Source organism: Cavia porcellus, unplaced genomic scaffold (assembly GCF_034190915.1).
Source record: "Cavia porcellus strain 051 isolate PalLab524CR breed Dunkin Hartley unplaced genomic scaffold, mCavPor4.1 scaffold_4, whole genome shotgun sequence".
In the NCBI taxonomy this organism is placed as follows: Eukaryota; Metazoa; Chordata; class Mammalia; order Rodentia; family Caviidae; genus Cavia; species Cavia porcellus.
In genome coordinates this window covers 77,252,349-77,275,066 of record NW_026947487.1, presented here as the reverse complement: position 1 = coordinate 77,275,066, position 22,718 = coordinate 77,252,349, and the positions used below count along the sequence as shown (strand labels likewise).

Genomic DNA, 22,718 nt, shown 5'->3' with positions numbered 1-22,718 from the left:
TGTTCTTCCTGATTCCTACAGCTTATCTGGTTAGGAGCAGCCAGTGCTGCTTCACATCTCCTTTGCTAGATAAACCAGACCATTACCTTTAAGCTCAACCTCTCGCAGTCTCAGGACTGAGACTTCTTTCCCAGACTACACTGAGTGGCCTCCAGTGCCTTTCCCCCAGATTCCATGCCCATCTGTGTCCTCTCAAGCCTTCTGCTTCCTCTCTGTCATGAGGTTTTGATCTTTTACATTCCCACAGGAACCACCTATGAAGCTGTTTACAGCGTGGTCAGCTTTCTCTAGCCTTCTCCTCCAAACCTTTCCAGCCAAGTCCAAAGGCTTCTGAAACACAGCAATAACCAACTAATTTTAAGGCTTTCTGTTACTGTGACAAAATATGCAAGAAAAATCAATTTAAAAGGAGGAAAATTTACTTTGGCTCATGGTGCCTTAAATTCCAGTCCATGGTCAGTTGGTCCTGTTTTTGGCCATGTGGCAGAGTAAAATGCTATGACTAGGAATGTGGTAGATGAACACGCGTGCTCATCTCATTACAGCTGGCAAACAGCATGGCGGGGTCTCCAAATCCCCTTCCAAAGCAGCCTCCAGGGGGATCTCCACACTCCCTGACTACAATGACCCCATCTACAATGGCCCGAATTCCTTCCTCTGGCCCTTCCCAAATTCCACACCTCACAGTGTTGCCACACACCATTGACCAAGCTTTGTGTACCTTTAGGGGACACTCCAGACCAAACCAGTGACCTGTCAAAACAAAAGATACACCCTACTCCATACACAAAAAAAAGACAGAATGATAGAATGTTGGCAGTTGATCCTCAATTCTTTCTTTCTTTTTTTCTTTTTCCTTTTTATCGGTACTGGGGAGAGCCTCAATTCTTAAGTTACATAACAAACAGTACTTATTGCTCCAGCTACTCTGGATAATTTCTTTCATGACAATAAAACTAACTCAGTATTTCTTAATGTCGTACAGGGCATTAAATCAGCACTTTTAATTTACTTATACATTCATTACCAACAAATAAGAACATTTTTAGTATGCTGGCAAAAATTATAAGGTAATAATTTTCCCCAATAATTTCTCATGTTTCGCACAATTTCAACTTTTAGTCACTTTTAGTTATACAATGCTGTGGAAAAAACTGCCTGTACAAATAAGCCATTTAAATAGACCCTGTCATATAACTACATACTTACACCTTCCTCAAAAATTCATTTTAAACTATTATAGGAACATCAAATTTTACATTGCTTGTTAATCCTAAAAATTTTGTTCGTTCTGTCACAAAATAGAAACAGGCAGTACTATTCTCAGAAGCAGAGGAAGGTGAACATAAAGAAGCCCAGCTCGACATGAATATGATCTGAGTAAGGTGCTTTACTTCCTCCCAATTATGTACCATTAAAGAAAACATGATAAATCCTTTGTAAATTATTACACATAAAACAAGATTTCCCAAGTATTTCGATTTTCAGATCAAGTTTTTATTAGTGGCTACTAATGATAAATAGAATAAGAAAACTCACTGATATCACATAATTGATCTAAAGGAAAACTTTTAACAATTTTCAAATACTCTAGATTAGTGACAGCAAATCTCTTATAGACCTTTCAGTGATGTCTGCTGTGGTGCTGTGCTATGGCTTCCCTACCTCTGGTCTAAATAATGAAGGTAAAAACTTGTTTATGAGAAGTCATGTTCTACTGTATTACACTCTGACTAGCTTTAGTGGGGAGCAAACTCAGTAAGTGTAATAAATACAATGCTTATGCAAAATTATGAAAATTAAGTATATACATGATTTATAATTCAAGTATAAAATATAACCATGGCAGTTCCATAAGGAAATATTTAACATTACTGTAACCCTTAGGTTACCTAATCTTTGCTGGACTCAAATGAAGTATTTCCTTCTTCCAGATAAAGAGGGAGAATCAGAGCAATTAAATAAATATTTATAATCAGAAAAAAAAAACCCAACATTCCATCTAGAAATCATTAAAAGAATTTCTTAAATCTATGGACTAGTTAATAGTTACATGAATGGCAACCAAACCACAAGATGCTCCTATCTCTCTGCCACATAAAACAGTAACTGATGTTCCTAGCAACACCAACAGTAGTGTACATTTTAATATAAATATCTACTGCATAAAATTATAGTTCTATCACAAAGTACTGTGATACAGATGGAGCCCTAAATAGATATGAAAACATGTAAGATACATTTCAAACCCAATGGTAACTTGCATTTTAAAAACAATGTCACTGTAGTTGGTTATTACTGTAACAGCTGTGCCTTCATTTGCTTTTTAGGGATAATTATGGTTTATCGGTATCAGCCCAATGAAGGGACAAATAAAGCATCCTAAGTAATAAATTGCAATTTATTGAAAAACAGACAACACTAAGAGATGATCTCACTTGTGCTGAATATAATATATATTTGAAGGTAAGGGGGAGGGTTAGCAACTATTAAAACATGGTGTAAAAATACAACTTATGATCACAAATATTTTATTAAACCCAACACATAAAAGAACATTACAGGAAGATCCTAGCTACATTAGAGATAAAATATTACAATAACAGCAATAGTAAAAAAAACCATCCATCCTATCACGGAAGATACACTGATACGAAAAAGTTAGGAAAAATTCATTGTGAGATTTAAAAGGTAATATTCCCAACAATTTGGCTAAGTGATTTGGGTACTGTGATATAGCAGGAGGTAGTATTAACATTTTAAGATTTGTTTTAGCCCTACAACGCTAAAATATATTCAGTATATTCAATACATTTTCAGTAAATCTACTGACTGTAAATTTTCTGAGCCTATGGCATCTAAAAATCACTCTTAAGAGCTTCACTTGCCTTCTAAATCCAGAGGGTTTACTTATGTAGCAACATAGCAGGTTAAACATCTTAAAAAGTATGATCTCCAATAATTAACGAATCTTTGATTTATAAATAAGTTTATTTATAATGATATTTACATAATAAAAACAAAACACATGAAACTCACAAGTTATACAAAGAAACTGAAATATAATAAAAACAGCAATATAGACTGACAGGCAAAAATTTAAAGGAAGATATAATAATAAAGAATTATATAGCAAATAGACAACTTTACTTCTAAATTTGTCACCCACACTGAATTGGAATTGAATAATGGCTCTCTTTTCAGGTGGTCCTGAACTAGACATTCTGGACACTGGTAAATTATATTTTTGATAAATGTTTAAAGTTAATGACCTATATTTCCATGTAGTACCTCACGCTGCCTTAATGTGAAGTCACATCCAATCTGCTCTCAAGTCAAATAGCTTTAAGTTAACCTGTTCTGATAAACTAGAAAAGTGTCACTGATATTTTGCTGATGTGTAGGGATGTGGCAAGAAGAAATTATCCAGAGGAAGAGAGCAGGAGCAGGAGTGACCAGGCAAGTTTCAAGAGAAGCAAAAGCCAGAAGGAGGAAATCAATGAAAACATGCACAAGAATAGGCAGAATTAACGAGCACACCAGTGAGTGCAGTAGGGAAATGAACAGAAGGAATTCATGGTGCAAGAGAAGGACTTCTTTAGTTCCTATACACTGGAAAACAACTTAGTGCCTAGCCAAACAAATCTGACTTAACAGAAGTATGGAGAGGACCTGGGGACGTCAGTATATGGAATGCCACCTTTAGATTCAGGTTGTGTTCTTGTTGACATTGGTGAACATCTGCTTGCTTCAAATAGCAACAAAACAAAGGCTATAAACCTATCCAGTTGCACTTTTTAAACTAACTTAGGAAAAAATAACTTCAAATGAGACAAGCAAAAACAAGACATAAGCATTGTCAAATAAGGCACATGTAAAAATCTACACACATTATCCAGTGAAAGACAATATATATATTTGGAGGTAGAAATAATTACAAAAATACTGACATTTCTAAAGCATTAGCATATTTGTTACAAACAATCACCAACTAATCCCCATTCAGAAAACTGCTTTGTAAAATGATTATTCAACGTCTTCAGGACTACCTACTTGTGGCTTATGAAATTCATGTGAGCATCTGGAAAGTTCAGTTAGTGGCAAAAAGTTGTCCATACTATGAGAAATACAATATGCAAATTATAAAAAGTTACAAATGTTCATAAACCCCATGGTCATCGTAATGTAAATGTCCTTGAGTGCACCAAGTTGGTATTTCCTGGCCAATTAGGAATTCAAAATTCTCATCTCACAGGCCCATTGATGTCTTTAGTAATGTGGCTATATCTGCTGGCATAGTCCCTTCATCACCTGCAGATCAGAAAGTGGTATTAAAAATTTTATGAAAATCTTATGAATATATTCTCTCAAATTTTCTCCTTTTTTAGTGAATTCCAATTTATTTTTCAAGGTCTAGTTTACTGTAGTATCCCATTAGAAACCTGTAACCCTGTGAATTTAACTAGGACTGTTTCCTCTGTATATAATGCCAATGTCTTAACCTCAAATTAAGGATTCTGATTTGACAAGAGACCTAAAAAGTTTGGATCATATCTAATTTACATAGTGGTATTTTTCACATTTGCTAAACGTAAGAAAAATATGTATGTTACAATCAGTGGGGAAGACAAAGCCATTATATCCCAGCTGAACCAAAATTTAATTCATACACTTACCTTTTTATATAAAAAGGTTAAAATAAAACTGTAAAAGACATTAAGAAGATAATGAGGAAAAGTGTAAATGTGGGTAGTACACAGCACTGAGTCAGGCTGAACACATGTGTCAGGTAAGGATTATTTACTAAGGTAAATTACCTTCTTTTATCCAATGGTTTCCCTGTATTTTAAGGAAGTGAGACCCCAGTACTTAGCCATTTATAGGAACAAACCACTTAGACTCCACCCATCCCTGACTAATTCAATCAATTTCTGATGAACTGAATTATTAAGTTGATAGGTACTGACAATTCACAAATACTTGCTTTTGTTTTACACCTTTTAGGTGCAGCTAAATGCAGCATAACCAGTAACTTCTCTCACAAATGCGCATCCTAGTTACAATCTAAATTATAAGAATACTTTCACGCAGGGAAAGAGTAAAGCAATTCCACTAAATTTAAAGATACTAAAGATATAACACAATGAAATGCAAAGTATGAACTATGGGTTATGGTTTCAGAAATACTACAAAAGATATTAAAAGGACAATAGGGAGAAATTTGGATATTGAGAAAACATAGTATCCAGAAATTATTGTTGATTTTCTTCAACAGAAAAAAGTACTGTGGCAACTTAAGAGAAAATTCTGAAAATGCACTCAATGTTTGGAACTGACATGAATAATTCAGATAGAAAAGGCAGATGACACAAGCATTGCAAATATTACAACTGTTAAATCACCATACTTTCATTTACCGTATAATTTCAATATTATGTAAAAATTTCCATAAAAGAGTTAACAAGATAGAACACTTTATATAATACAATTAATTACTCCTTAAAAAGCAGCAACAACAAACTTCACAATCTTTATTTCAAAGCAGAATTGCCTGGAAGGGTTGTTAAACCAGACTACTCAGTCCCATTCTTGGAGTTTCTGAGTAAATAAGAACCTGGGCATCTGTATTTCCAACTGGCCATTCCTAGGGACTCTGCTTCTGCTGCTGATCTGAAGATGTACACTCCCTCTGGAAACAGAAAACCTAACAGGCATACATGGCATGGTCTTTGACCACTGGGTTTCACAAAGAGGGGACTGTTAGCAAGAAGGCACTTGTATGCTCCCCTTATTTGTGTGCCTTCTGTTTACAGAGAAAGAGGACTCGCTGTGCGAGAGGAAAAGGGCACAAGTGTGCTCATCAATTCAGTCACAATTATGAAACCATAGGCATAACTAAGACAACACTACGACTGAGAGTAAATGCAAAAAGATAATGTAGTCTTACATCTACTAAAGAAAACACATACCAGCAGAAAACATATCAATAGCCTTAACAAGACAAAGGAGCAATGAGGAAAAAAAGAAATGTGGGGGAAGAATCTCCATAATTAAACTCTGTAAGGTTAATCTCTAAGCACACAGCTGAAATAAGTTGCCATTTTAATAGACATCTAAAGACAGAACAGGCAAACTTCTAGCCTATTCAAATTTATATGAACAGAAACAATTTGCATGAATTATGATATAAAATGATTATAAACACATCACCCTTGTTCCAATCTGAAGAATCATACTACACCATGAAAGAAACATACTACACCATGAAAGTGTTGGGGAAAATGAAAAAGCAGAACAGAAAAAAAAGACAGCAGCAAAGAGCACATGCCACCAAGTTTGGGAAGATGGACAGCAGATGAAAAACAGGAACAGCCAAACACTAGGACCCTCTGGTGGGAAAGGGAAGGCCACTTCTTGGTGGTAGGAGACTGGGACACTAACAGGGTGAGGTGGGGTACTGGTGCTTGCCCAGTTGAGTCAGTTGTCCACCCCAGGTGGACTTCACAGAAGGCTCAGCCCACAGAGACAGAAACCTGAATCTGAGGGACAGTGGAAGCCGGGTGGCAGAGAATAAGGAGGCCCTGAGGACCAGGAAGACGAGAACACCCTCCTTCATACTTCTAGCCCTCACTTTGCAAGACTTTCTCTCTCTCTGAAAATCAGCCAACCCAGGAGAATGATATCCTGACCCAGGAGCAAGCAAAGTGCCAGAACAATGAATTATTTTCTATTTAGGGTAAGATCCATACATCTTGGAGTTAAGTATATTGCTCTATTAAATTTCTAAAAGCTGCCCTAACAAATTAGTCAGAAACGAACAGTGCTCATGTGGAAACTGTGTGAAGCTAATTAGCTCTGCTGTGCTTGCTGGATAATCTGAAACCGCCAAAGTCGCCACAGCCTAACAAACCACAGCAATGACTCCCAGTTGTCTATGCTCATCTTCACCCTGAAGTCTAACCAGTTGACTGACTCTTACTGGAAGTTCCTCGTAGTGCCCACCACCCCAAGCTCCCAGAACACGGAATAAATACTATGAGGAATCTCAAGTACTGATCTGATTACACACATTTATTTCTCTCTCTAAAGACAGATCAAAACGTATTCATTTCTATACAGTACAGAGAGCCTAACAAAAGTACTGGGACATAATAAATACTCAATAGAAATATGAAATGAACCATCAATATTAGGAATGCTTATTAGAATTATGAAAAACCACTTATTTCCAAGGAAACTTTCCTATTTAATAAGAAAATCAAGATGAAGAGTGCATGCTCTTTTGCACAGAGAATAATACCCAGGTGGATTTATTTCTATAGGTTTTAAACACTTGGACACACACACGTACACAACCCACCCAACCATGCATACAGGCTACCAAGCACCACCCTTACAAATACGCAGAGCGATGGGGCAAGAAAGGAGGAGGCTCACCCATTTACATCTTTTGAGTTTTAAACTATGTATTATTTTTCAAAAAACTACCACGTTCAAATTTATAAAACCTAAAACTGTATCTTTTGAATAGGGTGGCATGGACAGGAGTCATTTATTTGAGTAGGGCCCAAGTTCTTCAATCTGCAGAGTTGAAATTATTAAATTTTTGAAAACGCATGCTTTATTGCTTTCTTCCTATAAGTATTTACTAAAAATGAAATTAATATAAACATTGGGGTCCTGTGTAAAGCTAACTATGCCACAGAAAAGTTTAGCCATATACTTCAAACATTTAGGGTCAAAGTTACTTTCATGTAAAAGAAATTATAACAATATGGATAAAACTGTACATCCAAAAATAATGAGGTGAAGGTTGGATGAGAAAAAATTTCCTAAAACCCAAGTGTTCCCTATTAAGTTGGGAGAAACTGTTCTTTGTCACTATCTCGTACTTTCAACTCAAACATGTTTACAGTCCTCAGTTTTATCCCCCAGGCCAACTACAGTAACTAGTGAAGAACTCAGACCGCTCTGTTCTCCCGCTGTGTTCTCCCCATGCAATGAGTGCTTCACAATTTAATAAATCCTGGTTTCTGCTCACAGACAACTTACCTTCATCCACAGTGGTCATATCTTGTTCTAGTTTCAATTTCTGTTGATTAATTTTTAGCATGGATTCTTCAATTGTCCCTTGGCTTATTAATTTTATAACTAGTACTTCTCTAAAAGAAAAACAAGAAATGTCCATTGGTTCCTAAAGTTATTTGATATGTGTGAAGTATATTAAAAAGTTTAAAGAGTAATTTCAAGTCTAATAAACATATCCTTAAATTTAAATTCTTTAAAATTTTTCTGAGCAGTTAAAATTTTTAGAAATTTCTTCCTACTGAACTGAGAAGAAAAACATATTTGTGCTTTTAAGATTACAGATAGGCCAGGTGTGGTGGTGCACACCTGCAGTCCCAGCACTCAGGAGGCTGAGGTAGGAGGATCACCCAATTTCTTTTTTTTTTAACACTTTTTTTTTTCTTTTTTCTTTTTATCGGTACCAGGGATCGAACTCAGGACCGCCTGCTTGCAAGGCAGGTGCTTATGCCACTGAGCTAAATCCCCTGCCCCGGATCACCCAATTTCAAGGCCAGTCTGGGTTATACATTAAGTTCAAGGCCAGCCTGGAATACACAGCCAAAAACCAAAAATAAATAAATAAAATTTACAAATAATTAAAAAATGCTAGCCCCCGCACTGTACCATAACACCTGGCTCCTATACTGATTAAACTATGTAGTTTTTGACTAAAAATAAATTTTAACGGAGTCAGGTGTGATGGGATATATGCCTATACTTGGAAAGTTAAGGCAGAGGATTATGATGAGTTTGAGGCCAGCCTGGGCTACACGGTGAATTCAATGCCAACTTATATAATAGTGAGACTTTGTTTTCACCTCTGCCCCCTCAGTAATAACAAAAAGAAAATTTCAACCTAAAATACTTACTTAGTCTGGCCTACTCTATGGCATCTATCTTCTGCTTGTTTGTCATTATAAGGATTACAATCAATATCGTGAAGTATAACAACATTTGCTGATGTCAGATTTATTCCTAATCCACCAGCTTTTGTTGACAACAGAAATACAAAAATATCCATGTCGGTGTTAAATTCATCAATTAGATGAATCCTGTAAGACCAATATGTTAAGTTAAATGTCACTAAAAGGTATGTATATAATTAAAATTAGAAACAATCATACCACATGGAAAAGAAACCTGAAATCATAGAGGTGCTTTTGGAATTGTTGCCTTTGCCTGCAGCTGTATTACTGAAGAATTTTCCAACCTACTAACTCTTCATTATTCCTCTAACAATACACCATTACTTTAATACAACTATCACTCAATTGTTATTTTAATCAAACCATTCAGATGTTTAATTTTGTCTTTATGATCACTTTAATTCATCTCAATACTACACATGCAATTTTCACTCCCTACTGGTGAACAATGTGTCTCTAGAAACAGTGACCGCAAGATCAAATGGTATCACTGAGTTCTCCTTTGGCCTGATGTTTATCTTGACTCTAATACAGAAAAAGAAAATGTCTCTGGGTGATAAAAATAAATCAGATATTGATAGCAATAGAAAATGCATTATTTAAAAAAAATCCTTTAAAACTTAAAAAAGCTAATCTTAAAATAAGATGCTCTAAACCCTACATGTTTTAAAAGAGGAAAACTATACAATTCTCGTATCTATTTCAAAATACAGAAGAAAAATTAAAAAGAAAATTTACCTCATTTTAAGGCATGAGTTTCAATATCTACACATGAAAGTGAAAGCAAAAAAAAAAAACACCCCTTATCAGATGCTCTAGACATTTAAAACTCTAATAAATGATGCATGAGTGATGTTCTGAAGCTAATGAGAAATGTACCAACCTTTCAGAGATCTGAGTCTTCCCATCTAATCTGAGATACCGATGCTGATGATGTTTTAGGAGAACCTCTAAAATATCCAACATCATAGTAAACTGACTGAATAATACAACTCTGTCACCCTATGAAAATACACATATGGATTAAAAATGGAGAATAAAACCACTATACCACTTCAAGTCTTGACACATTTTAATAAGCAGGAATATTTGATGACTGTAGAAAATTTCCTACAATAAGTTACCTAATGATCAACTGTTTAAACAAATATAAAAATTATACTTCAATTTTTTTTAGTTCATATATGAATAATTACCTTATTCCCTACATGTAAGAGCTCAGTTTTAATTTCAAGGACAATTAGTTCCTTTTCATAAAAGAAAATGCCACCAATGTGAATAGTTACATATTTAAATGCTGATCTTACAAATCTGTTTCACAGAGATACTGCAGCATTACTTAAGTATAACAAGTGGTATCTTCAAAATACTAATTTTGAAATAATGATACAGAAGTGACACCTGAAATTATTTAAAAATAACTTCAGTATACATGTGGTCTGTACTGTTCTCTCTGAATATACATGTGGTCTACACTTTACTATTCTCTGAAGTTTCCTGAAGAAAACAGGTAATCAAGAAACCATACAAACAAATATGTCAAGAAAATGTTAGAATGCTAGGATCTAGAAGAATGTAGGACATGTATAGATAAAAGCTCCAAGAGTGTCAAATTAGGCCAGACCTGTTTTAATAAGTAAAGAGAATATATTCTTTTATAATACCTTCTGTTTCAATTCAGACAAGAGGCATCCTAAAGCTCGGAATTTCCCAGAATCCAAAATCAAGTCCATGTCTAACTGGAAGTTATTAATATGTCGGTACTGTTTACAGAGCACATGCAGTTCAAAGTCTGTCATAACTTCCATGTCTTCAAAGATTAGGTCAGGATTAGCCTCACAATGAGTAGGTTCCTTTTTAATACAAAACACAAAGTGTATGCCAAAGTGACAATAATTTATAATATGGTCAGAACAATTTAATCACATCTGAAAAAACACCTAGTTCATTGCACATTTCAGTGTAAACAGATTTAGCAAAGGACATTAGTATTTTAGATATAATAAGGGAATTCTTAGTGTTACCATATTGAATAGTTACAGATGAAATAATGTCTACAATATATTTCAAAATAATCCTGGGGAAAGGCTAGGGGAGGGCACAGATGAAACAACAATATCATTATTGACTACAAAAATGGAGGAAGGTTAAATGGGCAGGAGGCTTCCATTATGTAATTTGCTCTACTTTTACATGTCTGAAATTCTCTATAAAAAATTTAAAATAACAAAAAAATTTAAATAGAAAACTTAACACAAAAATCTGTAATACAAACTAAAGATAAGGTAGTAAAGGACGATGAGGCAAAAAATAAAAGTAAACTATGAAGGCAAAGTACAATAAAGAAGAAATGAATGGAGACAAAACTGTGTGGGACAAATTATGGGAGACCAATTCAGGAACCAGGAAACCTGTCCTGCAAAGAGGCAGAGAGCAAACTGGCTCTGTTGGCAAGATGTGCTGTGAGACTGCCTAGCAGTGAGAAAGCAGATGGAGACCACACAAAACGGGCATGACCCAGGTTACACTGAAGCTTCACTATATAACAAGTCACTGTTTCAAGGACACAGATTGCTGACCCCGATCTAGATTTTCAGTCTGTTTGGTTCTTCTGTTGTTCACATTACCTTGAACTTTGTCCTAAAAATTGTTTTGGGGGCTCAGTAGTACAGTGTTTGCCTAATGTGTGCGCCCTTGTGTCTGATGCCTAGCCCTGCAAAAAAGCTGTTCCTAAACATGCAGTGAAAGGATGAAAGTGCCCAGTGGGTGCAACAGTCCAACTTCTGCCTCGTGACCTTCTGGCCGGGGTGTCAACATTCCTTACCTTTAGCATGAGCTGAGACATTTCCTTGAGTTTCTCAGCTGTGTAATACTGCCGATGCAATAAAGGGTGATTGGCCATTTTTCTCAATTGCATCATGACATTGCACATTTCTGTACTTTTTTCTGTGACAGAGGATACATTTAAAAAGAATAATAAAGCTGACAGCAAAGCATTGAAATATATCTATTTTTTAAAGTTCTAAAATTATTTCTTCAAATTCCAAATAGTTTTTTTAAAAAAGCAAATCTATGACTAAAAAACATGCAGGCCTGGTATGGGATTTTTTTTTTTTTTTTTTACATAAATCTCTGCAAGGCAGCTTTTACCTAGGTTATTGATAGACTTTTTTAGTCTGTTGAAAAGACCCAAGTAGAGCTGCTCCTGCTTCTCTGACATGGCACACAGTTCAATTTGATCTCTCTTGGGGGGCAGCTGCTTGAGAACCTGAGGGAGAAAGAAAGTTTAAGCTTATTTTTTTGGTACCTGGAATCGCACTCAGGATCCTGCATTTGCCAGGCAGACACTTGTGCTGCCGAACTGTATCTTGGGTCCAAGATTTTCAATAAAGAGAAAACAGAATTTAAAAAAGTGTTGTGATCAAAAACATATGGATAGTTACCTCTTCTTTCACTCTTCTAAGAATAAAAGGCTTTATAATTTGTTTTGCATGTGCTATTCTCTCCTTTTCATATATACTCTGCTCATCTGCTGGTTTCTAAGAAAATAAAAACATTCTTTTAGAAATTACTCACTGAAATTATAGCAAGTTAACAGTACAAAACATGAAAATTTTGTGCATTACAATCTAGATGATTTTTTACAGAAACAGTCATGGTATATAGAAAATCATGTTTGAATTCTGGTCTGTAATCCAGAAAGCTCTATGTGCATCTTGAAGTTTGACAAAACATAAGCATATACTATCCTAAGATAATAAATCAGCATTGCACTAGGCTGGTACTCGGAACTAACCAATCATCTGAGCAAGTCAACATCTAGTAACCCAGATAACTCTCATGAAATAGAAATGTTTGTGTTCATGTTTAACAGGAAGACAATTCTGTGGAAAATGGTCCCAAAAGAAACTTAGAGGACTGTCTAATAAAAATCCTGTAGACTCAGAGGATGGTACCTGGACAAAACCGTTGAGTTTCAAGAACAGAAACAAAACTGTTAAAGTGAAAGAATTAAGAAGTAAAATTTTACTCAAAGGCATGAGGGGTAATCCTCCAAATCTTAGGAAGTGGAACTAGGAAAATATCGTAGTTCTACTCATAAAATCTGCCTATTTCAAAACTTGGACATTAAATGGAAAGAATTTATCAAATGTTAAAAAGACAATTAGCTGGGCCTGCCTGAACCCCAATCATGCTAGAGCTGTGGCAGAAGGATCAGGAGTTTGTGATTACCCTCGGCATTATAATGAGACCCTATCTCAAAACTAATAAAAAGTACTGGGGATGTGGCTCAGTGATTCCCACTTTTTTTTTTTTTTTTTTTTGAGGGGGGGTGAAGGGTTGTTAAGTTTGTAGTGGAAGATACATTCTTTTATTTAAATTCTTTAAAAGTTCTTTTAAAAAGTGATCTGGGAGAGAGTTAGGATCTACATGAACATTTTTGTATTGAAAAAAAAGTTTATGAATTTCATTTAAAAACATACAGGTATTTTCTAGATATACTACCTTTGTTAAGTTTTGCAATATAGTAACAAAATGCTACTTTTTTACCTGACTATAAAGCTGTAATTATGGGGGCCGGGGATTTAGCTCAGCAGTTCAAGTGCTTGCTTGGTAAATGCAAGGTCATGAGTTTGATCCCTAGTAACAACAACAAAAAAAGCTGCAATGCCCAAGCTTTCCCTACATGCCACAGATCTGTCAGTTTAAAATTGTCATTCTTCATAAAATCAGGACATTAAAAAATCCACAAATTTTAGGTAATGATTAAGGAATTAACTGTTTTATTATGTATTTATATATTGGCTGATTTCTGAACTGATCCAAATATAGGAACATCAACTAACTTATTTCACAGAGCATATACACTATAAGAATAACAAACAGAATATCAGCTCAGGTAAAACAAAGGAACATATTTGGGAGGAAGTATGCATGAATGCTTACAGTCTTTGAAGAAAACATTCTTCGTATTTCACTGGTACTGCTACTAAACATATGTGGCATAACAAAATTCAACAGTGACATGAGTTCTAACAGATTATTCTGCACAGGTGTTCCTGTGAGCAGTAATCGGTTATTTGCCTGTGAATGAAGATACAGTTTACATTAGTTTTTTTTTTTTTTTTTTAAAGAGACATTTCCTATTTACCAAGCTGACTGAGAATAAGATATAAAGGAAGAGAGAGGAGGTAAATTAAAACCATTATTAATAATTTAACACTGTGATGCTAGGCTAGGAATTTAGACATCTGGTGTTTGCTATCATTATTTACTGTATTTATGGAGGAATGCTAAAACTAGTGGGCTTATTTTATAAGTAGATAATGTGACTCTTATACTATTTTTACAAGATGATGGAAAATAAACACTCTACATGATTATAATTTACTACATAAAACTTGGGGCACATCAATGATGAGTTAACAGGTAATAAAGCATTGTTTAAAGCACTGTTAAAACAACAATATGTAACACAGGAGACGGTCTACAAGGCTTAAAATATTACTATCTGGCTTTACACACTCGATATAAAATACTACACACATCAAAATCACATAACCTAAAATTTTATCATAACTGAGAACAATTTACAAAATACTCTTACATTAATTGTCATAAGGTGCTGGTAGCGGATGGAGCCCATATTCTTTAGCATATGGCCCTCATCAAAAATTGCATAATTAAGTTTCAGGCGTCGAAACAGACTACGGTCATCTGAACTGCTGATTGCACAATTATACCTGTCATCAAGAGAAGAACTATTAAAGAGTATACCTGCTAAGAGTGTGGAACCTAATGACATGTAAACTTTTCATTTTTTATAAATTAAATTTTATTTTATGGAGAAAAGGTAAAACAAAATTTCATAACAAAATAATAGGACAATAACAGCAGCTAATACATTGAGTATTGTTATCTTTAAAGCAGTTACTCAAGAGTATAAGATATCAACATTAACATTTCTATAATCAAACACAAACCCTCTTTTTCAATGAGCTCAGACATACTGACAGTGTAATGAACTTGCATTTTTTCCCCTTTCGCTTTTGTCCTTTCCCTTGTCTGCTATCTTAGTTCCTCTTTCCTTCTGAACAACATCTTTCTATTTCACAACATCTGTTATACATTCTGGATCTTATTTGTTTTTTCAGTTTCCTACACCAGGTAGACAATACACTGTTTACACATGTGACTCTGATTTATTTCACTTATGGGTATGCTCTCAAGTTGTATCCATTCATCTACAGAAGACTCAAGAGAATTATCCTTCTTCATGCCTAGGTAGAGTAGTACTCCACTGTATAAAAATATCTATGTTTTTTTATCCATTCCATGACTGATGGGCATTTGGGTTGTTTCCAAGATTTCTGGCTATTACAAATTGTGTTGCTACAAACATGGGTGCACATTATCTCTGTGATGTTTGTAATTCTGGGAAATACCCAGAAGGGGAATAGCTGGGTTGAATGGGACCTCTAATCCTAGCTTTCTGAGGAATCTCCACAAATGATTTCCACAGGGCTTGCACCTGTCTGCACTCCTACCAACAGTGGAGAAGGGTTTCTTCTTTCCCATAGCCTTGCCAGCATTTGTTACTGCTTGAATTCTTGATAGTAAACATTCTTTCTGGGAGGAGAAGGAATCTCAGTGTTGTTTTAATTTGCACTTCTCGAATGACCAATGATGAACATTTTTTCATATATTGATTTTCCATCTGTATTTCTTCATCTGTGAAGTGTACGTTCATCTCAGATGCTGATTTTTTAATTTGGTCTTTGAATTTTGAGTCTAATTTTTTCAATTCTTTATACATTCTAGGTAAAAGTTCTTTGTCTGAGGGATAACTAAAATTTTTTTCCTATTTTGTAGGTTGTCTTCATTCTGCTCATTTCTTTTGATGTACAAAACGTTTTGAATGAGATCCCAATTATTAATTTTTAAAAAGTATTTCCCATACAGTACAGGCTTTGTACATGAACTCTCTTACTAAACCTATGGTCTTCAAGATTTCTACCTATTTTCTCTTCTAGTAGAGATTAGGCTTCTATTTTAATATTTAGATCTTTGATCAATTTTGATTTTACTTTTAGTGCATGGTGATAGAAGAGGGTCTACTTTCAGTCTTAGGCATGCAGAGAGTCAGTTTTTCCAGTATCATTAAAGAGGCTATCTTTCTACCAGTGAATATATATGGCCCCTTTGTCAAAAACAAGGTGGCTGACTGTGTTTGTAGCTCTGTCTGCATCTTGTAATCTGCTTCTCTGGCCCTCAGGTCTGTCTTTTTGCCAGTACTATGCTGATATAATCATAGTAACTTTGTACTATAATTAAAGTCAAGGGATTGTGATGTCTCCTGCCTTGTCTTTGTTGCCCAGGATTGATTGCCTTTGCTATTTTAGGTCTCTCTTGTTTTCTAATGAATTTAAAGAATATTTTCTCCAGTTCTGTGAGGTATGCTAATGGTTTTTTTTGATTTTGGGATTTTGATTGGGATTGGATTAAATCTCTATAACAGCTTTAGGAGTATGGCCATTTTCACTATGTTGGTTCTTCCAACCATGAGCAAGGAGTATCTTTCCATTTCCTGATATTCTCTCTGTTCTCCTTTTTCAAAATACTCTAATTTTCAATATACAGATCTTTTAGTTCCTTTGTTAGATTGATTCCTATATATTTCATTTTTTTGGATGTTTCTGTGACGGGTATAGTTTCCCTAATTTCTGTCTCAGTGAGTTAGTTGTTTGTGTACAGAAATGGTATTAATTTTTGAGTGCTGATTTCATATCCAGCATACAAATGAATTTGGTTCTTAAATCTAGAAGTCTTTTGGTAGAGTTTTTGTGGTCTTTACATATGTAGAATATCATGTCATGTACAAATAATATTTAACTTCTTTCTTATCTATATTCCTTTTATTTCTCTTTCCTGGCTAATCGTTCTGGCTAATGTTTCCAGAAAACATTGAATATAAGTGGTGATAGTGGATATCGTTGCCTTGTTCCTGATTTTAAAGCAAAATCTTAGAATTTTAGAGGAGATTTAATGCCAATATTCCTCAAACTTTTCTATGAAATTGAACAGGAAGCAATACTTCCTCATTCCTGGAGGCAAGTATTATCCTGACACCAAAACCTGAGAAAGATCCAACCAAAAAAAGAGAAATACAGGCCCACTTTCCTAACAAACATAGATGTAAAAATGCTCAATAACATACTAGCAAGGAGAATGCAGCAAAATGTCAAGAATATTATACATTGTGACCAAGTATGATCATCCTGGAAATGCAGGGATGTTTTAATATATGCAAATCAATAAATGTAACACATTGTATCAACAGAACCAAAAACAAAAATCACATGATCATCTCAATAATGTAGAAAAAGCTTTTGACAAAGTTCAGCACTCATTAATTATAAAAGTTCTACAGAAAATTGGAATAGATGGTCTTTACCTGAATCTGGTAAAAGCCATCCATGAGAAACCAACAGTCAATATTACATTAAATGCACAAAACTAACCTGTAAACTTTTTAAAAGAATCATTTTTATTTATACATTTCCAGTAGCTAGTCTCTTAAGGACAACCACAGACATGATTGATATTCAAATAAACACTAATGCATTTGTATCTAATAATTACTGACATATATATAACGAGTTATGAAAACTATGATATATAAGGAAAAGAAAAATGTTAGACAACTTCTACATATTTAGGAAGAGATCAATTTGGGAATAACTCATAAATAATTCAGTACTATTATACTTTGCAGCACCTTTACTCCTTTTTAAGAAGCAGAAAAAAACCACAAAGCTAAAACATGCCTCGTTTTAAAACATGAATTAATGTAGTAAATCTGAAAAGTAACAGTTAACAGTTGGTCTAGACTACTATGGAGTGTTTTATTAAGATGATATTTTAGATGAATTCTTTCAAGGATAGACTCTTAAAGAACCAAAAGGGAAAAATAATAACAACAGTTAAACAGAGTTTTATCATAACTCACATGATAAATATTAACATACAGAGGTAATTGAAAAATACAGTTTAAATTACAATAGGATTTTTCATATAGCAAGATACACACTGCCAAGAGCAAGAGCATGAAAAGTGTGCGACGGTAGTCTGAGGAAAACTGATGACAATGTGTCTTTGAGTAAAATAAATTTTTATGTTTAAGCATCTGCAGGATTTTTGACCATCCTGCATTAAGAGCCTTAAGTTCTCAACCAGATACCTATACCCAATAGTTGACTATCAAAAACAGGCTAACATTCTTTGTTATATTTTTGATCCCTATTCTGTCTTAACTCAGATACTTCATTTGGAGACTGAGATTTCATTATACATTCTATTAGCAAGTCTGAAATATTGTATTTACAAGTCTAAAATAAAAATCATTTTGTGGAATATCACAAAATATTTTCTTCTTAACTGAATGAATCCTGTTACATCACCATGCATTCAGTTAAAGCGAATAAACCACAATGATATACTGCTGATATACTGCAACAATGCCCTATATTATCATTACATGCCAAATGAAAAAATGCCTTTATCCTCAACATATATCACTGCATTACTTTTATTACATAGTTCATACCATAAACGTTCCTAAATATTAATATGTTTATCTGTTTACCATGTATATTTGTATTGAATTTAGGAGTAGCAATCCCTCATCCCCAATACTTACGTAGTTACTATCACATTATAATCTTCGTATTTATTATGAATGTTAAATCTAATTTGTTTACGTTCTTCTTGAGAACCTGAAAGTGAAAAACAACACACGCACTGATGATACTTATTGTATATTTTAATTTTAAAGAGATTCCCAAAGTTAAAAAAAAAAAAAAAAAAAAAAAGAAAAGAAAAATGATGTATGTAGTCTTACCATAGTAACAGAGAACATTTAAAGTAGGGCACCATAAATTAACTTCCCTTAGCCAGTTATCTACGAAACAAAAGAGATTACTTGCATCTGTTACAATAGTAAAATACTGCATTTTAACATTCTTTCATAAATATAAATTATACATTCATTTTGCATTTATAACAGATACTTCAAATAAGATGCCTTATGATTAAAGTGAGCTTTGGGTTCTAAACAGGTATCAAAATGATGGACAAAGGGCAGAGAAACAATATTACGATTAACTATTTTAAGAGAACTTTTTCTTTTACATTTGTATGCACAGTATTTTTCTTAGCATACTTTCTACATCAAATTCATTAAGAAAGAATGGAATAGTAGCATAGTAATCTCAGGAGGGATTATCTACATATTTGATAAACTATAAAATTACAATTACTTGTTTTCTCTTACTCTTGAAAGTAATTTTAAAGTACTATGCAACCAAGATAAGTGATCTTATCAGGTTCTTAATCTATAATGTTATTTGAATCACCAAATTATATTTATTTTCTTGAAAATGACTGTCAACACAATCAAGCATAAATATGTACATATACAAAGAGAAAAAATAAGGGGTCAACCAAAATTAATATTCACACATGCACACACACACATGCAATTCAATCTATACAAAACATTATTTAGTCAAGGACAGTTGTCTCCAGTATTACAAACCTATGGTTGAAGCTGGGACAACGATGAGATGAGGACCTTTATTTCCTTCCTGATACAGGTATGCCAGAAATGCAATGGCTTGAATAGTTTTGCCTAGGCCCTAAAATTAAAAGTTCAAAAGAAAATGTATAAAATTTTGAAATAAGAATTCTTGAAAGTATGAAAAAAGACTTATTTGTGCTATATTCGTTTTTTATTTCCCACAATTCAACTCAGAATTTCTACTATATTCATAGCTCTCCAATGACAAATGGAATGACTATAATCTCCAAATGATACTATACCTTACTTTAATGAGCAGACTTAGATGGATTGTCACGGCTAGTTCATACACAGCTTACATTAATATACAGCAACTTTTTTAATGCATAGAAAGGATGTACTTTTGCTTACTGTTTATATATGATAAGCATTTAACACACCTGGAGAAATTGGGCATTATGACCCATAACAATCTGGAGTGAAACATATGCCTACTCTATAATGCTGCAATTTCATTCTTAAGAATAAATAGTGGTACATGGTGTGGACTACCACACTATATAGCAATAAAAAAGAAAAACTACCAATACATGTAATAAACACAATGAGTCTCAGTAACATTACACAGCACCAAATGAACCAAAACCAAATACTAAATACTGCATATATTGGCTAACTAGAAAAAATTAACTCATGTAAAAGGTGTCAGAAATAATGATGGTGGTTATGGTTATAAAGGAACATAAGAAACCTAGAATGATGGAAATACTGTTCTAGGTGGTAGTCATACGTACAACTTCACTAACCTGTGTATTTATGCATTTTTCAATGAATAAATTCAGCATCAGTAAAATAAGAGTTGCAAAGTCTACTCAGTGTGAGCACCACAGGGCTGTCACCTGTCTAATGTGGACTGAAACGTGCATGTCTCAAGTCTTAATAAATACTGAAGCCTCAGGGTAGAGTGCGACTGTAGTTTAGAAAAAGGGCCATTGAGGAGGAAATTTAATAAGGTAACAGGGTGGTACCCTAATCCAGTATGACTGGTATCCTGGTAAGAACAGAAATACCAGAGATGGGAACACACAGAAAATGACACCCAAGGACATGACAACAACAGGGCTATCTATAAGCCAAGAGAGGTCTCATGAAAAACCAAAATACCTTAGTACCTTGATCTTCGAATTCTAGCATCTAGAACTATGAAAAAAACATTCTTCAATTTGTGATACTTTTGTTATTGCAACCCTTGCTGACTAAGACAACTTAAAAATAATGTACTTTAAGGCAGGTATAGTAACCCCTATTGGTAGTCCTAGCACTCTAGAAGGCTGAGGCAGAAGGATTATAAATTTGCTCAGTCTGGACAACTTAGTGACACAATAAGACACTGTCTCAAAACAAAAATAAATTAATTAAAAGAACTAGAGGTATAGCTCAAAACCTTGGATTTAATTTCCAGTAATACCAAAGGTGGAAAAAAGACTTTTAAGGTAACAAAAATAATTTCACATAATATATATTTGATGTGGTATCAGACACAATCTTAGGCTATACAAATGATCTATATTTTATTAACATTATTTCTGAGACATCTGGCAAAGATTAGACAAATAATGAAAGGCAAAGCTGAGACTGTATTGATGAGCTTTCCCATTGCCAGGACAAAGTACCTGACACACATAATTAAGAAAGGAGAGGTTTAACTGGCTTATAGGCTCAGAAGGGTCAGTCCAAGGCAAGCTGGCTCTAAAGCAGAAACATCATGGGTAGCCGGATTTAGTTACGGAATGAAGTTACTTACTTCATGGTAGTGGGGAAGCAGAGTGTAAGGAAGGGTGCCAGCAAGAGGTATGCCCTCAAAGGCTATCCCTCAGTGACCTGCCTAATGGCACATTCAGCTATGAATGTCAGTTAATCCACCGATGAATATAGCACCCCATGATCTAATCATCTATATGGGAGTTTCCTAATCCAGCCAGGTTGATAATTAAGATTAAACAGCACAGGACCCAAAGCCAAGCTCTGATTCCCAAGACCAGCTATATGATTACAAAGCTCTTTAGTCTGTGTCTACTTTTTATTAAGTATTCTGAGGCAGGAGACTTGGAAGTTTGAGCCCATCCTTGGCAATTTAATGACTTAGAACCTGTCTGAAAAAAATAAAAAGTCTGAGGATATAGCTCAGTAATACACACACACACACATATACTAGAAGCTGTAATAGTGAAGCGAGAACAGTTGAAACTACAGTGGCAAGAGAAAATGTCAGCCTTTAAATGGATGTCTTTTAATAACATTTTAAATAACATACCCTAGAGTAATGAAATACACTTACCATTTCATCTGCCAAAATGCCATTAAGTCCGTGTTTATGTACCAATGCCAGCCAATTCAAACCAACTTTCTGGTAGGGCTTGAGTGACAAACTGGTAAGAAAGAATTAACCAATATTATAGATTTACACTTTTATTAGTTTTCTACACAATCTTTCCCACATGACACTTGGGTTTATAATGAACACAAAACTGCACTGTTCGTATAGTCTTACCTTTTAAATATCGTTACAAGCTATGTACATCTATTTAAGAATATCCAAAGCTCATTTTAATCTTCTCAAACTTTATCCTATATTTGTCAAATTACTTCTGAGAATATAAATTGTATAAAATAATTCCATATTCTATCACTGAATAATGGTATCAAATTAATTCCATAAATGATCAGAATATTAAATTATAACATATTAATGAGCTTAAATTTATCCTGGAAAGCCAAATTATACTGATTTGATTTTTAGCACATTAATGTATTTATAGGACAAAGCCTATAAACATAACTTGCTATTTTGTCAGGCTATATAAATTCTGTTATGAGTACCTACCACCCCTAAAATCAGTGGTATGTATAACTCTAGAGCATAATGGCCTATAAATATATTAATGTGTGTACTATGCACAAATGTGAACTTGCTAAACATCAATAAACACCAATGAGTAGAAAATAACATGTAAATATCAACACTTATTTAACTTGGAAACACATAAACTAATCCCTGGAAATGACTTGTTTATATGGGACAGTTAAAACAGATTAAAATTTCAAATGGTTAAAACTAATTGCAGTTATTCATTGAATACCTATTA

At 34.2% G+C, this 22,718-nt stretch overlaps 1 protein-coding gene across 2 annotated transcripts in view; it reads right to left on the bottom strand.

Annotated features, from left to right (window-relative positions):
* Positions 1-2,514: 2,514 nt before the first annotated feature.
* The window catches only part of Smarcad1 (SWI/SNF-related, matrix-associated actin-dependent regulator of chromatin, subfamily a, containing DEAD/H box 1), an 84,829-nt gene continuing 64,625 nt past the window's right edge, over positions 2,515-22,718 (bottom strand). For both annotated transcript variants that reach the window (XM_003472105.5, XM_013154893.3), the window contains 14 exons: positions 21,911-22,001; positions 19,591-19,690; positions 18,895-18,954; positions 18,694-18,769; positions 14,602-14,737; positions 13,941-14,078; positions 12,437-12,532; positions 12,144-12,261; positions 11,818-11,939; positions 10,658-10,846; positions 9,877-9,995; positions 8,937-9,119; positions 8,053-8,162; positions 2,515-4,311 (listed from right to left, as the gene is read on the bottom strand). In XM_003472105.5, the coding sequence (XP_003472153.2) occupies positions 4,250-4,311; positions 8,053-8,162; positions 8,937-9,119; positions 9,877-9,995; positions 10,658-10,846; positions 11,818-11,939; positions 12,144-12,261; positions 12,437-12,532; positions 13,941-14,078; positions 14,602-14,737; positions 18,694-18,769; positions 18,895-18,954; positions 19,591-19,690; positions 21,911-22,001 (1,600 nt within the window). In that variant the 3' untranslated portion in view covers positions 2,515-4,249. The remainder of the gene's footprint in view (positions 4,312-8,052; positions 8,163-8,936; positions 9,120-9,876; positions 9,996-10,657; positions 10,847-11,817; positions 11,940-12,143; positions 12,262-12,436; positions 12,533-13,940; positions 14,079-14,601; positions 14,738-18,693; positions 18,770-18,894; positions 18,955-19,590; positions 19,691-21,910; positions 22,002-22,718) is intronic.